The sequence below is a fragment of the Pimephales promelas genome, chromosome 1, assembly GCF_988280905.1.
Source record: "Pimephales promelas chromosome 1, fPimPro1.hap1.1, whole genome shotgun sequence".
In the NCBI taxonomy this organism is placed as follows: domain Eukaryota; kingdom Metazoa; phylum Chordata; class Actinopteri; order Cypriniformes; family Leuciscidae; genus Pimephales; species Pimephales promelas.
This window is the reverse complement of record NC_142769.1, coordinates 4,160,399-4,175,052: the sequence shown is the minus strand read 5'-3', so window position 1 is coordinate 4,175,052 and position 14,654 is coordinate 4,160,399. Positions and strand designations below refer to the sequence as shown.

The 14,654-nt window shown below is 36.0% G+C and overlaps 1 protein-coding gene across 1 annotated transcript; it reads left to right on the top strand.

Moving 5' to 3' along the window:
• The first annotated feature begins 1,781 nt into the window (after positions 1 to 1,781).
• Positions 1,782 to 13,853, top strand: dkk3a (dickkopf WNT signaling pathway inhibitor 3a). The gene is made up of 7 exons (XM_039690829.2): positions 1,782 to 2,133; positions 3,434 to 3,559; positions 3,774 to 3,857; positions 6,530 to 6,622; positions 9,456 to 9,600; positions 11,302 to 11,458; positions 13,275 to 13,853. Exons 1-7 carry the CDS (start codon positions 1,933 to 1,935, stop codon positions 13,360 to 13,362), a joined length of 894 nt encoding a protein of 297 aa, XP_039546763.2. The 5' UTR covers positions 1,782 to 1,932; the 3' UTR covers positions 13,363 to 13,853.
• The last annotated feature ends 801 nt before the right edge of the window (positions 13,854 to 14,654 follow it).

Sequence of the window (14,654 nt, the reverse complement as noted above, 5' to 3'; positions counted from 1 at the left end):
TTTTAAAATCCGATATATCGGCCGATATTTATTTATTTGAAACTGGACATGGTAGTCAAAAATTTTGTCATGCTTATTTGAGTTAAGAGAACTGATGGGGATGTTCTTTTAATTGTTATTCAAGCAATGTATGTATCGTGACCAACTCAACGAGTGTTGCAAACAAGAAAGGTGTAGAGTGCCCTCTGGTGGACAAACTATACAACTCCAACACTCATGACATGGTTCAAGCGTGTTTCGTCCGTTTTTAATTTATTTTTGAAATATTCATTTATCAGCCATTATAACTGCCGATACCGATAGTTTGGAAAATACCTAATATCGGCCGATAATATGGGTCTGCCGATATATCGGTCTAGCTCTACTTGATAGAGGGGTCATTCCTGGGATTCGGTAATGTTTCAGTCCCCCGGACTTTTAAAAAATAAATATTAAAAGCTTTCCACAATACTTTGGTATGCCCATTGTAATGAATAAGAAAAAATATTGCATTTAAATAATTTTGATCATAAAATAATGTCTTATTCATATTGTAAACTAAGCATTTTGTCAGATACTTCACTGAGTTTGTACTTAGAAAATATGTAACAAAATGTACAGTGTCCAAAAAATTAGCAATATTGTATTTATTTGTTACTTTCTTTTTATTTTTCTAAAAAAAAGCAAGATTTTTAATAAAAAACAGACTATAAAGTGTTGCCCCTCAGTCTGTCACACCAACTAATCTCCGCCTATCATACCAGAAATGACATCATTCCGGTCTTTTTAACAGTTGAATAAGATGTTAAGTCGTATTATAATTTTTATTAATATTTTTTAGGCCTATAGTCAAGGGAGGGTACTGTTAAGCTAAACAACTCAACCCCATCACATAAATATTAAGATGGAAAATAATTATTTTAATCCATAAATATACATCAACCTGAACATACAGATACAATGCATATACTTTATTTCATCTAGTCTCCTACTCTAGAAGAGGAGCAGTGGCCATTTTGTGCAGAAAACCTCAACCCTGTCACATATCTGTATATTTCTCATAGGTTCAGGGTTGAAAACTTGTGACAGAGTTGAGTTTTTCACTTAATTTATGGATCATTTTAATAAATATATATATATAAGTCATGTTTTAGTAAAGATATACTTACCAAATTCATGACAACTTATAAGTTTGTTATAAATAGAATATTTGATGTAATGTGTCCACTGACAAACATCTTATCTCAGAAATGGCCGCCACATCAGCATCAGGAAGACTTATTTAAATATAGTACCTACATAGCATGTTACGTGATTTCGGACGCAGCCAGTGTTATGCATGCAGATATGTTGATTCAGAAAGAAGTGTACAATATGAGAAAGAAAAAAATTAAATATATAAAATTTAAGGCAATGAACGCTTGCTGACTTTGCTCTGGCTGTGTGTGTTGTGTTTTGGAGGAGGCGTGGCTTAGACACTCTGAAGGGAAGGTGGGATCTCATGCTTTCAAAGCTAGCTTGCTATCGCTAGCCTCTCAGAAATTCCCTACTCTACCTTTAATTATTATTTAGGGGGAACTATTTTTTCTTGTGGAATAAAATAGAAGTTTTTGTATTCTATTATTTTAGACCTCTTGTTAACTTCAAGATTATAAGTCTTATGTTTTGCGTAAATATATATTCAGGTAAATTCAAATAAAAAGTCAAATAACTCAAATATGTAGGCTAATTGTGCATCACAGTTGATTTGCATATGAGGAATGCGCGCGCAAACGCACTGAATGCCTGGCATGCAGTATGTGTGTGTGTAGCCAGAGATGCAGAAGGAGGATTGTGTGTTTGAGTGGACGCGCATCGCATCGCATCGCCGCACGCACGCAGCTGGAGCTCCTCTGATCACACACACACACACACACAAACATACACACATACAGCATCAGCCTCGCGATCAACATGTTTCTGCTCGGATTCAGCCTGTGCCTGGGCATCGTCCATGGCATTGTCCCCGAAATAGCCAAAACAGACATGGACATCATTGCAAACATGGAGACAAATGTAGTGCAAGGACAATCGACACTGAACGATGTGTTGAAAGAGGTAGAGGAGGACCTGATGGAGGACACGCAGCAGAAGCTGGAGGACGCGGTGCATCAGGTTTCTGCTTTCAACACAATATATAAGCGAAGATTTGGATTATCATTTGAACTTCTGTCATAACTAATAGCTTAGTTTTGATAGCATCACTGGTTATGCACATGACAAATCAGAATAGACTTTTCTTAATTAATATTAGATGTGTTGTGTTTTTTTGTGCAGACATGATCACATCTAAAAATGTCATGCATTATGACCAATCAATTTTCATAATCTACAGATAGTTTCAAACTATTTTATGTGAACCATATTTTTTCTTCAAAGATCATCCCACAAATGTGCCATTTATCAGTGTTAAAAGACGTAAGTGTTAATAATTTGTAATAAAGTCAGGAGCGACTTTCATTTTTTACATCTATTCAAATGAAGGATTTTACAAAATATATTTATTGTATATGCTGGAATATGTTGAAATTTAAGTTAACAGAAGAAGGAGAAGAAGAAGTCTTTATTTCATTAAACTATGGTGGAATGTGCAGAAAATAGGTTTACATTATTCAACAATTTTCTTCTAGTCTGAGACTGTTGCATTTAATTAAATTTTTGCTTGATGCAATGTGCATAAAGTTAAAATATTGAAACAAATAAAACAAGTTTAAAAAAGAGAATGTTTAATTTGATTACATTTTAGATGATGGAATATGCAGAAAGAATAGAATTAGGCTGAAAGGTCTGTTTAGCGTATTCAGGTTGAGCATCAGTAACTTAGTAAAGTAACTAATTACTTTGGAAAATAAGTAATCTGTAAAGTAATTGGATTACTTTCTTGGAGCAGTAATCAGTAACTAATTACTATTTCCAAGTAACTTGACCAACACTGTTTATCACCAACCTGATCTTAAAGAACTGATGACAGATTAAGTTGAAAAGTGGATCAGTAATTCAAATTTGTAAAAATCGGCCTATTTTGTAGGCCTCAAAATGTATAGTCAGGTCCGTTTGTGCTTTATGTGGTGAAATTTGAACTAACTGGTTTTATTCAAGTCAAGAAGCATTCATTATTTTTGAATAAACATAAAAAAGTACTCACTGTAAGGGAAAATCATTATAATAAAATTAAACATTATTTTTGGGCCTGGAAAAGTCATGGAAATCATAAAATCTTTTAGTTCTTGCTACGCTCAGCTCTTTGTTAGTGTAATCTATATCAGATTTAACCAGTAATCATGAACGGGCAAAAAAAAAAAAAAGTAATGAAAATCAGTGAAAGTGATTTTTAAGAGCCAGTTCATGTAGAAATAGCTCATAAGTAATTGCACAGTTTGACTTATTGGCTTTTTTTTTTCTCTTTCTCCCTCAGATGGACAATGAGACGGCAAAATCAAGCCTCCATCCACACAACGTCTCTTCAAACCTCCAAAATTACAGCAGTATTGAAATCATTGCTGGGAATCAATCTAATTACATCGCTGAGAGAATCAATACGGTAGGTGAAGAGCTTTAGTATGATTCAGTAATGCAGTTAAAACGCAGTCAGTCGAGACCTGATTCCCTGATGGTCAAATCATTCAGCATAATGACCATTTAAAAGTAATTGAGTTGTTCTAGACGTGCTATTTCGCGTGTTTCTTCGCACGTAGGCTATATGTGTATCATGTTTTAAATGGTGGCTAAATGCACATCTTTCTTTTTACGCCCAGACTACAGAGAATCCAGCTGAAGACACCAACACCTCCACAACCGTGCGGCCGGGAGATAAAGAGAACAGCACTGATCATGATCACGTGAGCCGCCTGTCTGTTCGCCTGTCTAGTTGTGTCTGAGAAACATGGCATTTATCTGGCCTTTTATTGTGCACATTTTCAGAAAGTCAGGAAGGATAGTGTTCAGGAAGAGGAATACTCTTCCTCAGCGCTTTATTTCCCGTCTGACTGAAACGAGTCGGCTCTTGTAGATGACAGGGTTCTGGATCTGAGCTGACAGTTCTGCTGATAATCGACGGATCTCGTCCGAGGATTTACGGATCCTTTTGACATTTCAGACCTGCTCATTCCAGGCGTCCAGAGAGTTCAGACAGAGAAAGCGAATGCTGAATAATTGAGAGTGGATTTCCCTACAGGTCTGCTTTTTATGGAAGCTTGTTTCCGCCACAGAATAAAAAATAAAAAAGGTAATTGCGACTTTTTATCTCACAATTCTGACTTGTTTTCTCACAATTGCGAGTTTACATCTCGTAATTCTGACTTTATTTCTCAGAATTGCGAGATATAAAGTCAGAATTGTGTGATATACAGTCGCAATTGCGTGTTATAAAGTCAGAATTGCGAGATATAAAGTCAGAATTGGGTGTTATAAAGTCAGAATTGCAAGATATAAAGTCAGAATTGCGTGTTGTAAAGTCAGATTGCAATTACGAGTTTATATCTCACAATTCTAAGAAAAGATGTCAGAATTTCGAGATATAAACTCGCAATTGTGTTATAAAGTCAGAATTGCGAGGTATAAAGTCAGAATTATGTGATATAAAGTCAGAATTGCATGATATGAAGTCGCAATTCCGTGTTTTAAAGTCAGTTTACGAGTTTATATCTCACAATTCTGAGAAAAGATGTCAGAATTTCGAGATATAAACTCGCAATTGTGTTATAAAGTCGCAAATGCGTGTGATAAAGTCAGAATTGCAAGATATAAAGTCAGAATTGCGTGTTATAAAGTCATAATTGCGAGATATAAAGTCAGAAATGCGAGATATAAAGTCGCAATTGCGTGTTATAAAGTCAGAAATGCGTGATATAAAGTCAGAAATGCGAGATATAAAGTCAGAAATGCGAGATATAAAGTCAGAATTACGTGATATAAAGTCAGAAATGCGAGATATAAAGTCAGAAATGCGTGATATAAAGTCAGAATTACGTGATATAAAGTCAGAAATGCGAGATATAAAGTCAGAATTACGTGATATAAAGTCAGAATTACGTGTTATAAAGTCAGAATTGCGAGATATAAAGTCAGAATTGCGAGATATAAAGTCGAAATTGCGTGTTATAAAGTCAGAAATGCGTGATATGAAGTCAGAAATGCGAGATATAAAGTCAGAAATGCGAGATATAAAGTCAGAATTACGTGTTATAAAGTCAGAATTGCGAGATATAAAGTCGAAATTGCGTGTTATAAAGTCAGAAATGCGTGATATAAAGTCAGAAATGCGAGATATAAAGTCAGAAATGCGAGATATAAAGTCAGAATTACGTGTTATAAAGTCAGAATTGCGAGATATAAAGTCAGAATTGCGAGATATAAAGTCAGAATTGCGAGATATAAAGTCAGAATTGCGAGATATAAAGTCAGAATTGCGAGATATAAAGTCGAAATTGCGTGTTGTAAAGTCAGATTGCAATTGCGAGTTTATATCTCACAATTCTAAGAAAAGATGTCAGAATTTCGAGATAAAAAGTCGCAATTTTTATTTATTTATTTTTTTTTATTCAGTGGCGGAAACAAGCTTCCATAGCTTTTAGACAGTATAAGCAGTATAAAGTACTGGACATCACTGCTGAAGTGAGCCAGGATTGGGTCGTGCAAATTTGGGACGTGCTCGTAGTTAAAAAGTGTTTGTTTTTTCACGTGGTTTTCTGAAAAAAAAAAAATTTCAACTCTCAGCAAACGAACACGAATTCAGTTCCGCTATAGCTAATTTTACGTTTAAATTACATAATGTTTAAATATGTCATTTTGGTGATCAAAGATGAGTTTCAAGGGATACAATTGTTGACTACATGGGGGACACGTTTCAAGGGCTCCGCCAGTAGTGGGCACTCGTGCAGCGCAGTGAGTGAATGAGACGAAGGGAAGTTAGCGAGGGAAGGGCATAAAACGCAGCTATTCTTTACAAAATATTTTGCCATTTGCTAGTCAGTTGCTGTTGGTTAAGGGGGAGGGACATTTGTTCTAGACAGCACGTGATTGGACAAAAATCCGTGTAGTGCAGGATGAGTCATCAATATTTTTGGTCCGTTTTTTTCCAGACGAGATTGCGCATTTCAATTTTCAAATGCATATTATTTGCAAAATAAATATCACAATTAATTACAAAGATGTGGTCTACGTGTAATTTGTAATAATATAATTACAGTGGTTGTATTTAATAAGTTTAATATTATTTATTTGGAAGGTATGACTTTTTCCTTCTGTTAAATACTTATGAACCACCAGGGTTAAAAAAAGGGAAATAAAGCATTAAGGGATAAAACGTTTTTTCAGCTTAAATGTTATGATACCTACAGTTTATGACCAGCTCACATCCTCCTAAAATCCTGAGAATGTTGTTTTAACTCTGTGGGGAAGTATACAGTAACATTGCTATTGATTAGTAATGTGGACTACGTGCTTAAAGTTTGAAGCTCAAATCTCCTCTGTTCCGTCTTGAAGGTTTTAATGCTTTTCTTGTGTCTCTCAGGAGTGTGTCATTGATGAAGACTGTGAGAAGGGCAGGTTTTGTCTCTACGAGACACACAGCTCAAAGTGTCTGCCCTGCAAACAGCTTGATGCGGTAAGAGGTTTCAAATTTCACAGACCAGGCAACACTGCAAGGTACGCTTAATATAGAATAAAAGATAGATAGTGCATGCTACAGTAGGTGTTCAGCCTAGTCCCAGTTATTTCCGTTTGGTTTTCTGCACAAAGATTGTACCCTAGAATGTGGCTTTCCAGCAATATGATGCAACTGAGCCTGCATTGTGACCGCATTGCAGTACGAGTGCACCTGGAATCTGATATGCTGGAGCGTTTCTCCTTTGGGTTTCACATTAAAGTGCACAGATTGCTAAATATGAGCATCTCCGTCCGGCCCCACATAGGACACCGAGTTCACCTCGAAGCACAGGAAGCCAACTAAGCAGAATACAGATATGCATTACTCTTACAGGATACTGTTGAAGATTTATTGAAATTTAAAATGATCTCAATTGGAAAGCACTGTGAATGCAATTCTGTGTTATTCAATAATGAATGAACAGTGTTGTGCAAGTTACTTCCAAACTGTAATACATTAGGTATTACTTGTTACTGTTATTTAAAAGTAATTCATTACCTTACAATATTACTGTCTCAGAATTGTAATGCGTTACATTACTCATGTATTACTTTTGAGTTACTTTCACCAAAATAACTAAGTAGAACTTAACTTTGGGGCTGTAACGATATGCAATGTGAAACCGAAATCGCGATTCGCCACATCCACGAACCTACAGAATCGCGACACACCTCTTCCAACTCCAGCGTTATTCTCCTTACCGTCCAGATCCAATGCTACCTTATCTTTAAATTAGGCTATTAGTATTATTTGAAGTTAACATTATAAAATACGTAGACCTACACCACAAAACTAGTTAAGGATAAATTATTTAAAATTGGGGAAGTCCAGCATTATGGACATGACATTTGCAGTCAAAACTTGAAATAAAAATTTGTATTTAAACGTATATAGGCTACTTCCTTAAAGGACTCCAGACATTAGACAAATATCAGTCTATGTTTTATTTTTAATATTAGGGAAAAGACACACATTCATGCGTGACAAAAAAATAGGAGGCAAAATATATTTGTTGTAATTCTGTTAATTACACTGCGCAAATCGGATGAGGAAGGGTTGGCTCTCCAGTCTCCATAGAACTTAAAATATTCATTTTATTTTAGTTTTCGTGTTCGCATTTATGAGGAAAAAACAATGTTACAGACGCGACCGCTCTGAACTGGCACTAAAAGACTGCTTTAAAACTTTCACACAGTCTGTTGCCTTTAAGAAGTAAAAGCAGACAATACACTGTAATACAAGCCTCACTGAACATGTAACGAGTAAAATATTACTGAAAATTGATTAGTAATGCCTTACACTACTGCGTTACAGCAAAACGTAATATGTTACTGAGTGTTGTTACTCCCAACACTCATGTCATTCCTACCCAGAACCCCTTAAAAATCACATAGGAACACGCTGACATCATGGTGGCAATGATTTCGCAGCCAGATACTAGTCTTAAAATCCGCCTGTGGTCAATAATTGTATCTGAAAACTCATCTTTGATCACCAAAATGACATTTTCCTTGAATAGCTTGGATGTAACTCTACACCCTTGCCTCATTAAGTATACGTGGTTCTATGAATATGCAAGTGAGCCCCGCCTCCACTCACCCACTCATCTCAGAGATCCACTCGTTGACGATCACACGTTGATCCGATTGGTTGTAAGGTAGTTTGTGACGTCAGCGATTTCAAACCGTGTTTTTGAGACCCTTTTACTGCAGTTTTAAGGAGAAAATACTCAGCAATGCTGTCGATTTATAAATTTGCACGTGGTTTTTCTTAAAAGGTTAGTTCACCCAAAAATGAAAATTCTGTCAGTATTTACTCACCCTCATGTTGTTCCAACCCCGTAAGACCTTCGTTCATCTTCGCAACACAAATTAAGATATTTAAGATATTAAGATCGCTCCTGCATACTAGTCCATAGGCTTCTTGAGGGAATGACTCTTGCTGGCATCGAAAAGTCATTAAAGACATCGTTAAAATAGTCCAAGTGACTACAGTGGCTCAATCTTAAGTTTATCAAACGACGAGAACACTTTTGTGCGCAAAAATAACGACTTTATTTCAACTATTCTTTTATTTCTCCCTCTGCGCGAGTCAGGTTACTAGTTTAATAGCGTAAGCTTCTGTTGTTGTACGTCACACGCATCACACACATGACCAGCGTCGGCCAATGGTGAGCCTTCGTGTGACGTAGCTTTACACAATCACACTACGTTAACTGACTACAGGCCCATGGAGAAGGAAGTGAATAGTTGAAATAAAGTCGTTATTTTTGTTTGTTTTCGCGCACAAAAAGTGTTCTCGTCATTTGATAAAGTTAAAATTGAGCCCCTGTAGTCACTTGGACTATTTTAACGATGTCTTTAATGACTTTTCGATGCCAGCAAGGGTCATTCTCTCAAGAAGACTATGGACTAGTATGCAGGAACGATCTTAATATCTTAAATATCTTAATTTGTGTTCCGAAGATGAACGAAGGTCTTACGGGGTTGGAACAACATGAGGGTGAGTAAATACTGACAGAATTTTCAGCATATTAAGACACATAAATAACAATAAAAGCTTGATTTTCACCACAGAGGGACTTTAAATCTACTTTTTAGCTAGTAGTAACTGTTCATATTAGCATTAGTAGTGATATCTGGAGATACCTTGCTGCAGGACGACCTGTGTGTTGATGTCCTGAAAGAAAGACTCGCGTTTGATTCAAAAATATGCTGAAATGTAAAGTGTAACATGAACTCAAAGGGTGAATAGCTGTCTCAAGGCACTCTCTGTACGTTCTCCCCCTCAGACGTGCACTAAAGATGAGGAATGCTGTGCGGGACAGCTGTGTGTGTGGGGTCAGTGTGCGAGGAACAGCTCAAAGGGAGACGCGGGGACCATCTGTCAGTACCAGAGAGACTGTAAGGAGGAGTTCTGCTGTGCCTTCCATAAAGGTAGGAGCATCCAACCCGATCTCACGAGAATTCGCACGAATTTTACGAGGTGGCTAATTCGTAACAATTCGTACGTTTTAGCTAAATCGACATATTTTACAAATTGGCCAATTCGTTTGAATTCGTACGAAGGACCTACCCCTGACCCCGCCCCTAAACCTACCCATCACGTTGGTGAATTCGTCATCGTCTGAATTCGTACGAGTGAGGTTGTATGAATTAGTACGAATTAGCCACTCGTACGAATTGGTCGTGGGATAGCGTAGGGGCATCTAGAATCATAGGAGCGTGTCAGATTATCTGTTCAATATTTTGGTTGGCATATGCTGACACTGCTCGATAGTGCACTCGAAATATCACTCTCGTTCACTTAGGCTGTGTCTGAAAGCGTATACTCTCTTGAGTAGGTACTTTGAATAAGTATGTACTTTGTGACTGCTAAAAAAAGTGTTCTATATAGTATAAATGTGTGTAGTATGGATGTAATCCGGACGCACTACATTCGCCATGTTGTCATTATCGTGTGACCAACCAGCGTCAGTTACGTCGCTTCACTGCCATTCACAAATCCTCTCCCGTGGCCTCATGGGATAAGTAACCATCGTGTGCACACCCCAGAATCTCGCCGAAAGGACATCTGGGTACTTTTTGCCTATTCTTTTATGAGAACTGTGAATTCAGACTTTGTCGGATTACTTCTAGTAGATTACATCGGATTACATTTAGGGACATAATACTCGTACGAATTACATGCACACTATATAGAACATAATTTTTTAGCAGTCACAGTTAAGTAAATACTGTTTTTCATCTACTATAATAGAGAAGTATGCGATTTTCGATTTTGATCCTTCCCTTTTAAAGCTCCATTTTGAAGTTTGTGACCTCTGGTGGCTTCTTAAAGCTGTAAAGCCTGACTTAAAGCTACACTGTGTGATTTTTACCCCCATCTAGTGGTGAAAAGGTATATGACCATCCAGTGAATATTAGCTTCTTTTCCTCTCAATTGAAATTTCGTTTTAACTCCTACGGTGGCCAATGTAGTCCAAGATTAACATGGCTTCCAGTTCGACCTCGTCCATGAGTGTTAACTTAAACGTAAACGCGAAAGGCGAAGCTTGAATTAACGGGTATGTCACTCTTTAGCTAATGTACTTTCAAGATGGAGGGGGAACATGGCGAACCCCTTACCCGCATGTATTTTCAATGGCATATTATACACTCTCGAGAATACTTGAACGAAGTAAATATACATTAATGAGCACATATATTTTGAAAGAACTGTTTTTAGCTTAGAATAAACTAAAAGAATTACACAGTGTAGCTTTAAGCACAAACCAATAGTATTCAAGTGTGGGTTGTGAAGGAGCATTTCACCAGGTTGGATCTGCTAAATGAATACACCTAGCTTTGCTGAATCACTCATCTCTTTCGCATTAGCGACTTTTGCAATACAATATATCTCTGTTTTTGTGAGGATAACACTTGATTTGTAGATGCACAAATGTGAATAAAGGATAATAAGGCTTGTTGTATTGACTATCATGACATTACTTTGTCACCACCTACTGGAGTAAATATGTAATGCCACTGAATGAATCAGTACGACTCTTGTTGGTGAACTGAATCAAATGACTCGATTCACTAAGATGAATCATTTCCACCATTGATTCATAACTACTAATGTAATTCATTTTTCAGCCTTGCTGTTCCCAGTGTGCAGCTCTAAGCCAATAGAACGCGAGCGCTGCATCATTTCAGCCAATCACCTGATGGAGCTGCTGTCATGGGATCTGGAGGGGGGGAATCCTCAAGAGCACTGCCCATGTGCTGGAGACCTGCAGTGCCAACATCTGGGGTAAGAAGCCCTAAGGAGGACATCTCATTCTGAACAATATATTATTATTTATACACTACCAGTCAACAGTTTAGGATAGTTTTTGAAAGAAGTCTCACCAAGGTTGCATTTATTTGATAAAAAAAATACACAATTAATCATGATTAATCACATCCAAAATAAAAGTTTTATTTGTGTTTACATAATATATGTGTGTGTAGTGTGTATAATTATTTTGTACATTTAATGTATATATTTAATAAATATTTGCATGTATATACTTTATGTATATTTATACAAAATTAATATTATACATAAATATAAATATTTGATATTTTAACAACACATTTTTCTTAAATATATACATGCATATGTGTCTATTTATATATAAAAAATAACTATACACACTACACACATATATTTTATGTAAACACGGACTTTTATTTTGGATGCGATTAATCGCCATTAATCGGTTCACAACCCTAGTTAAAACACTAATATTGTGAAATATTATTACAATTGAAAATAACTTTTCTATTTTAATATACATCGTGCAAAAGGTCATTTATTTCAGTAATTTAACTTAAAAGGTGCAACTAATATACAATATAGACTCATTACATGCAAAGCGAGATATTCCAAGCCTTTATTTGTTGTAATTTTGATGATTATGGCTTACAGCTTATGAAAACCCCAAATTCAAAATTAGAATATTGTGAAAGGTTTATAGATGTAAGCCATAATTACGGAGGCGTATTGCATTCACTTGAAGAAAAAAAAACTCTGTTTTTCTGAATTAACGAGTAAATTTTTCATGAGAAAAAAAAATTGCTCTGTTTTTTTGAATTAACGAATTAATTTTTCATGGAATTTTTTTTTTGCTGTGTTTTTCTGAATTAATGAGTTAATTTTTCATGAGAAAAAAAATATTTTGCTGTTTTTCTGAATTAATGAGTTAATTTTTCATGGATTTTTTTTTGCTCTGTTTTTCTGAATTAACGAGTTAATTTTATGGAATTTTTTTTTGCTCTGTTTTTCTGAATTAACTCGTTAATTCAGAAAAACAGAGCAAAAACTTTTTTCTCACAAAAAATTAACTCATTAATTCAGAAAAACAGCAAAAAAAAATTTCATGAAAAATTAACTCATTCATTCAGAAAAACAGAGCAAAAACTTTTTTTCTCATGAAAAATTAACTCATTAATTCAGAAAAACAGCAAAAAAAAATTTCATGAAAAATTAACTCATTCATTCAGAAAAACAGAGCAAAAACTTTTTTCTCACAAAAAATTAACTCATTAATTCAGAAAAACAGCAAAAAAAATTCTCATGAAAAATTAACTCATTAATTCAGAAAAACAGAGCAAAAACTTTTTTCTCACGAAAAATTAACTCATTAATTCAGAAAAACAGAGCACATTTTTTTTTCTCATGAAAAATTAACTTGTTAATTCAGAAAAACAGAGTAGATTTTTTTTCTTCAAGTAAATGCAATACGCCTCTGTACATAATCATCAAAATTATAACAAATAAAGGCTTGAAATATCTCACTTTGCATGTAACGAGTCTATATAATAAATTAGTTTCACCTTTTAAGTCGAATTGCTGAAATAAATGAACTTTTGCACGATATTCAAGTTGTTTGTTTCACCTGTATGTGAAAATGTAATGTATTCCTGTGATGCAAAACTGCATTTTCAGCATCATTACTCCAGTCTTCATGGTCACATGATCCTTCAGAAATCATAATAATATGCTGGTTTGTTGCTAAAGAAACATTTCATATGATCAATGAAAACTGATGAAATTGGTCATAAACGTTGTTTGTCTTCATCAGACGAGGCGCTCTGTGTCTGAAGAGCCAGAACTCCAGCGAGGAGGACCTCACCGACACCCTGTACTCTGAGATCGACTACCTCGTCTGACGAGCTGCTGAAACAGACATGAACGCTTCATCGTCACTCCAAAGCTTTGTAGGAAACGCCTTCACTTTAATCACCCAAACTTACAGGCTCTGAATCTAAAAGAGCGTTCACACTGACATCGGTTTGAAAGCATCATTCAGTGCGAATGAGAGTTGGTGGTTTGAGGCGAGACGATTCATGTTCGGCTGGTGCACTTTATGTTCGATTGGGGGTTTCAAAGCTATGACTAGTTAGGCAGACCGTAACATTTGGGCATCATTGTCAAATCAGTGTGTCAGTGTGAACAGCCCTCAAGTGCTAAAGGTTTTTATTAATGTAATAAAGTACTAATGCTTCAATAATATGTATGGCGGAGTAAATATGAAGACAGCGCTGATGATCCAATCATTCTTAGTGTAGTAGCTAAAGTGACGCACCCATACAACAAATCATGTAATTTCCCCAGGCAATAAATACAAAACATGCTCCAGAAAATAAAAAGTTGAAAAACATGTTGCTTCTATCTGTTCATATACAAATGTATAATCTGAACCAATGAGGGTTTGAACTAAAATGGTTCACTTGTATGTTATACTTACTTTCTTCATAAGGTGACACCATATTTAACCTTCTGCAAAAGTTCACGGGTGTCTACACAAATTGTGTGAGCGCGAATGATTTCCCCCATGCAGATTTCACTGGTTCACGTTGGTCATGTGACCTCGCCATGTTGGCCAGAAAGCTGCTTGGTTTGCTTTGCTTCATCTCTACACTATTAAATCGCTGACTAAACGACATTCCTCCTGGGTAAGTGACATCACCAACCATAAAATTTACATAAACCCGCCCCCAGAAACACAGTCCATGTTGAGAAGAGGAATTGCTGTTGTATAAGAGCACATTTGTAATCGGAGCTATATATATCAATAATGAAGGCTAGATATCTCGTCCACGCCGCTGTTCAATGAAGCTCGACGTCCGCACCTGGCGGCCATCTTGTCACAGGCATCTCGCTCACTCGTAACATTGCTTTAATGGTGCATGTACCTTTTAAATAACCATAACTTGCTCAATTTTCTACCGACTTTCAAACAGTTTGGTTTGTTATAAACTTCAGAGATGTAGTTATGACACTGCATACTTATGAATAATAAGTGTATAAATAAATAATCCAGAATTATAGCCACGTTAATAACGTTTGTAAGAAACCAAACCGTTTGCAAATCCGCCAAGATTTCAACGAGATAAGAGTATTTATGTTCGTCTTACATCAGCTTGCCTGTAACAAGATGGCCGCCGGTGAAGACGACAGA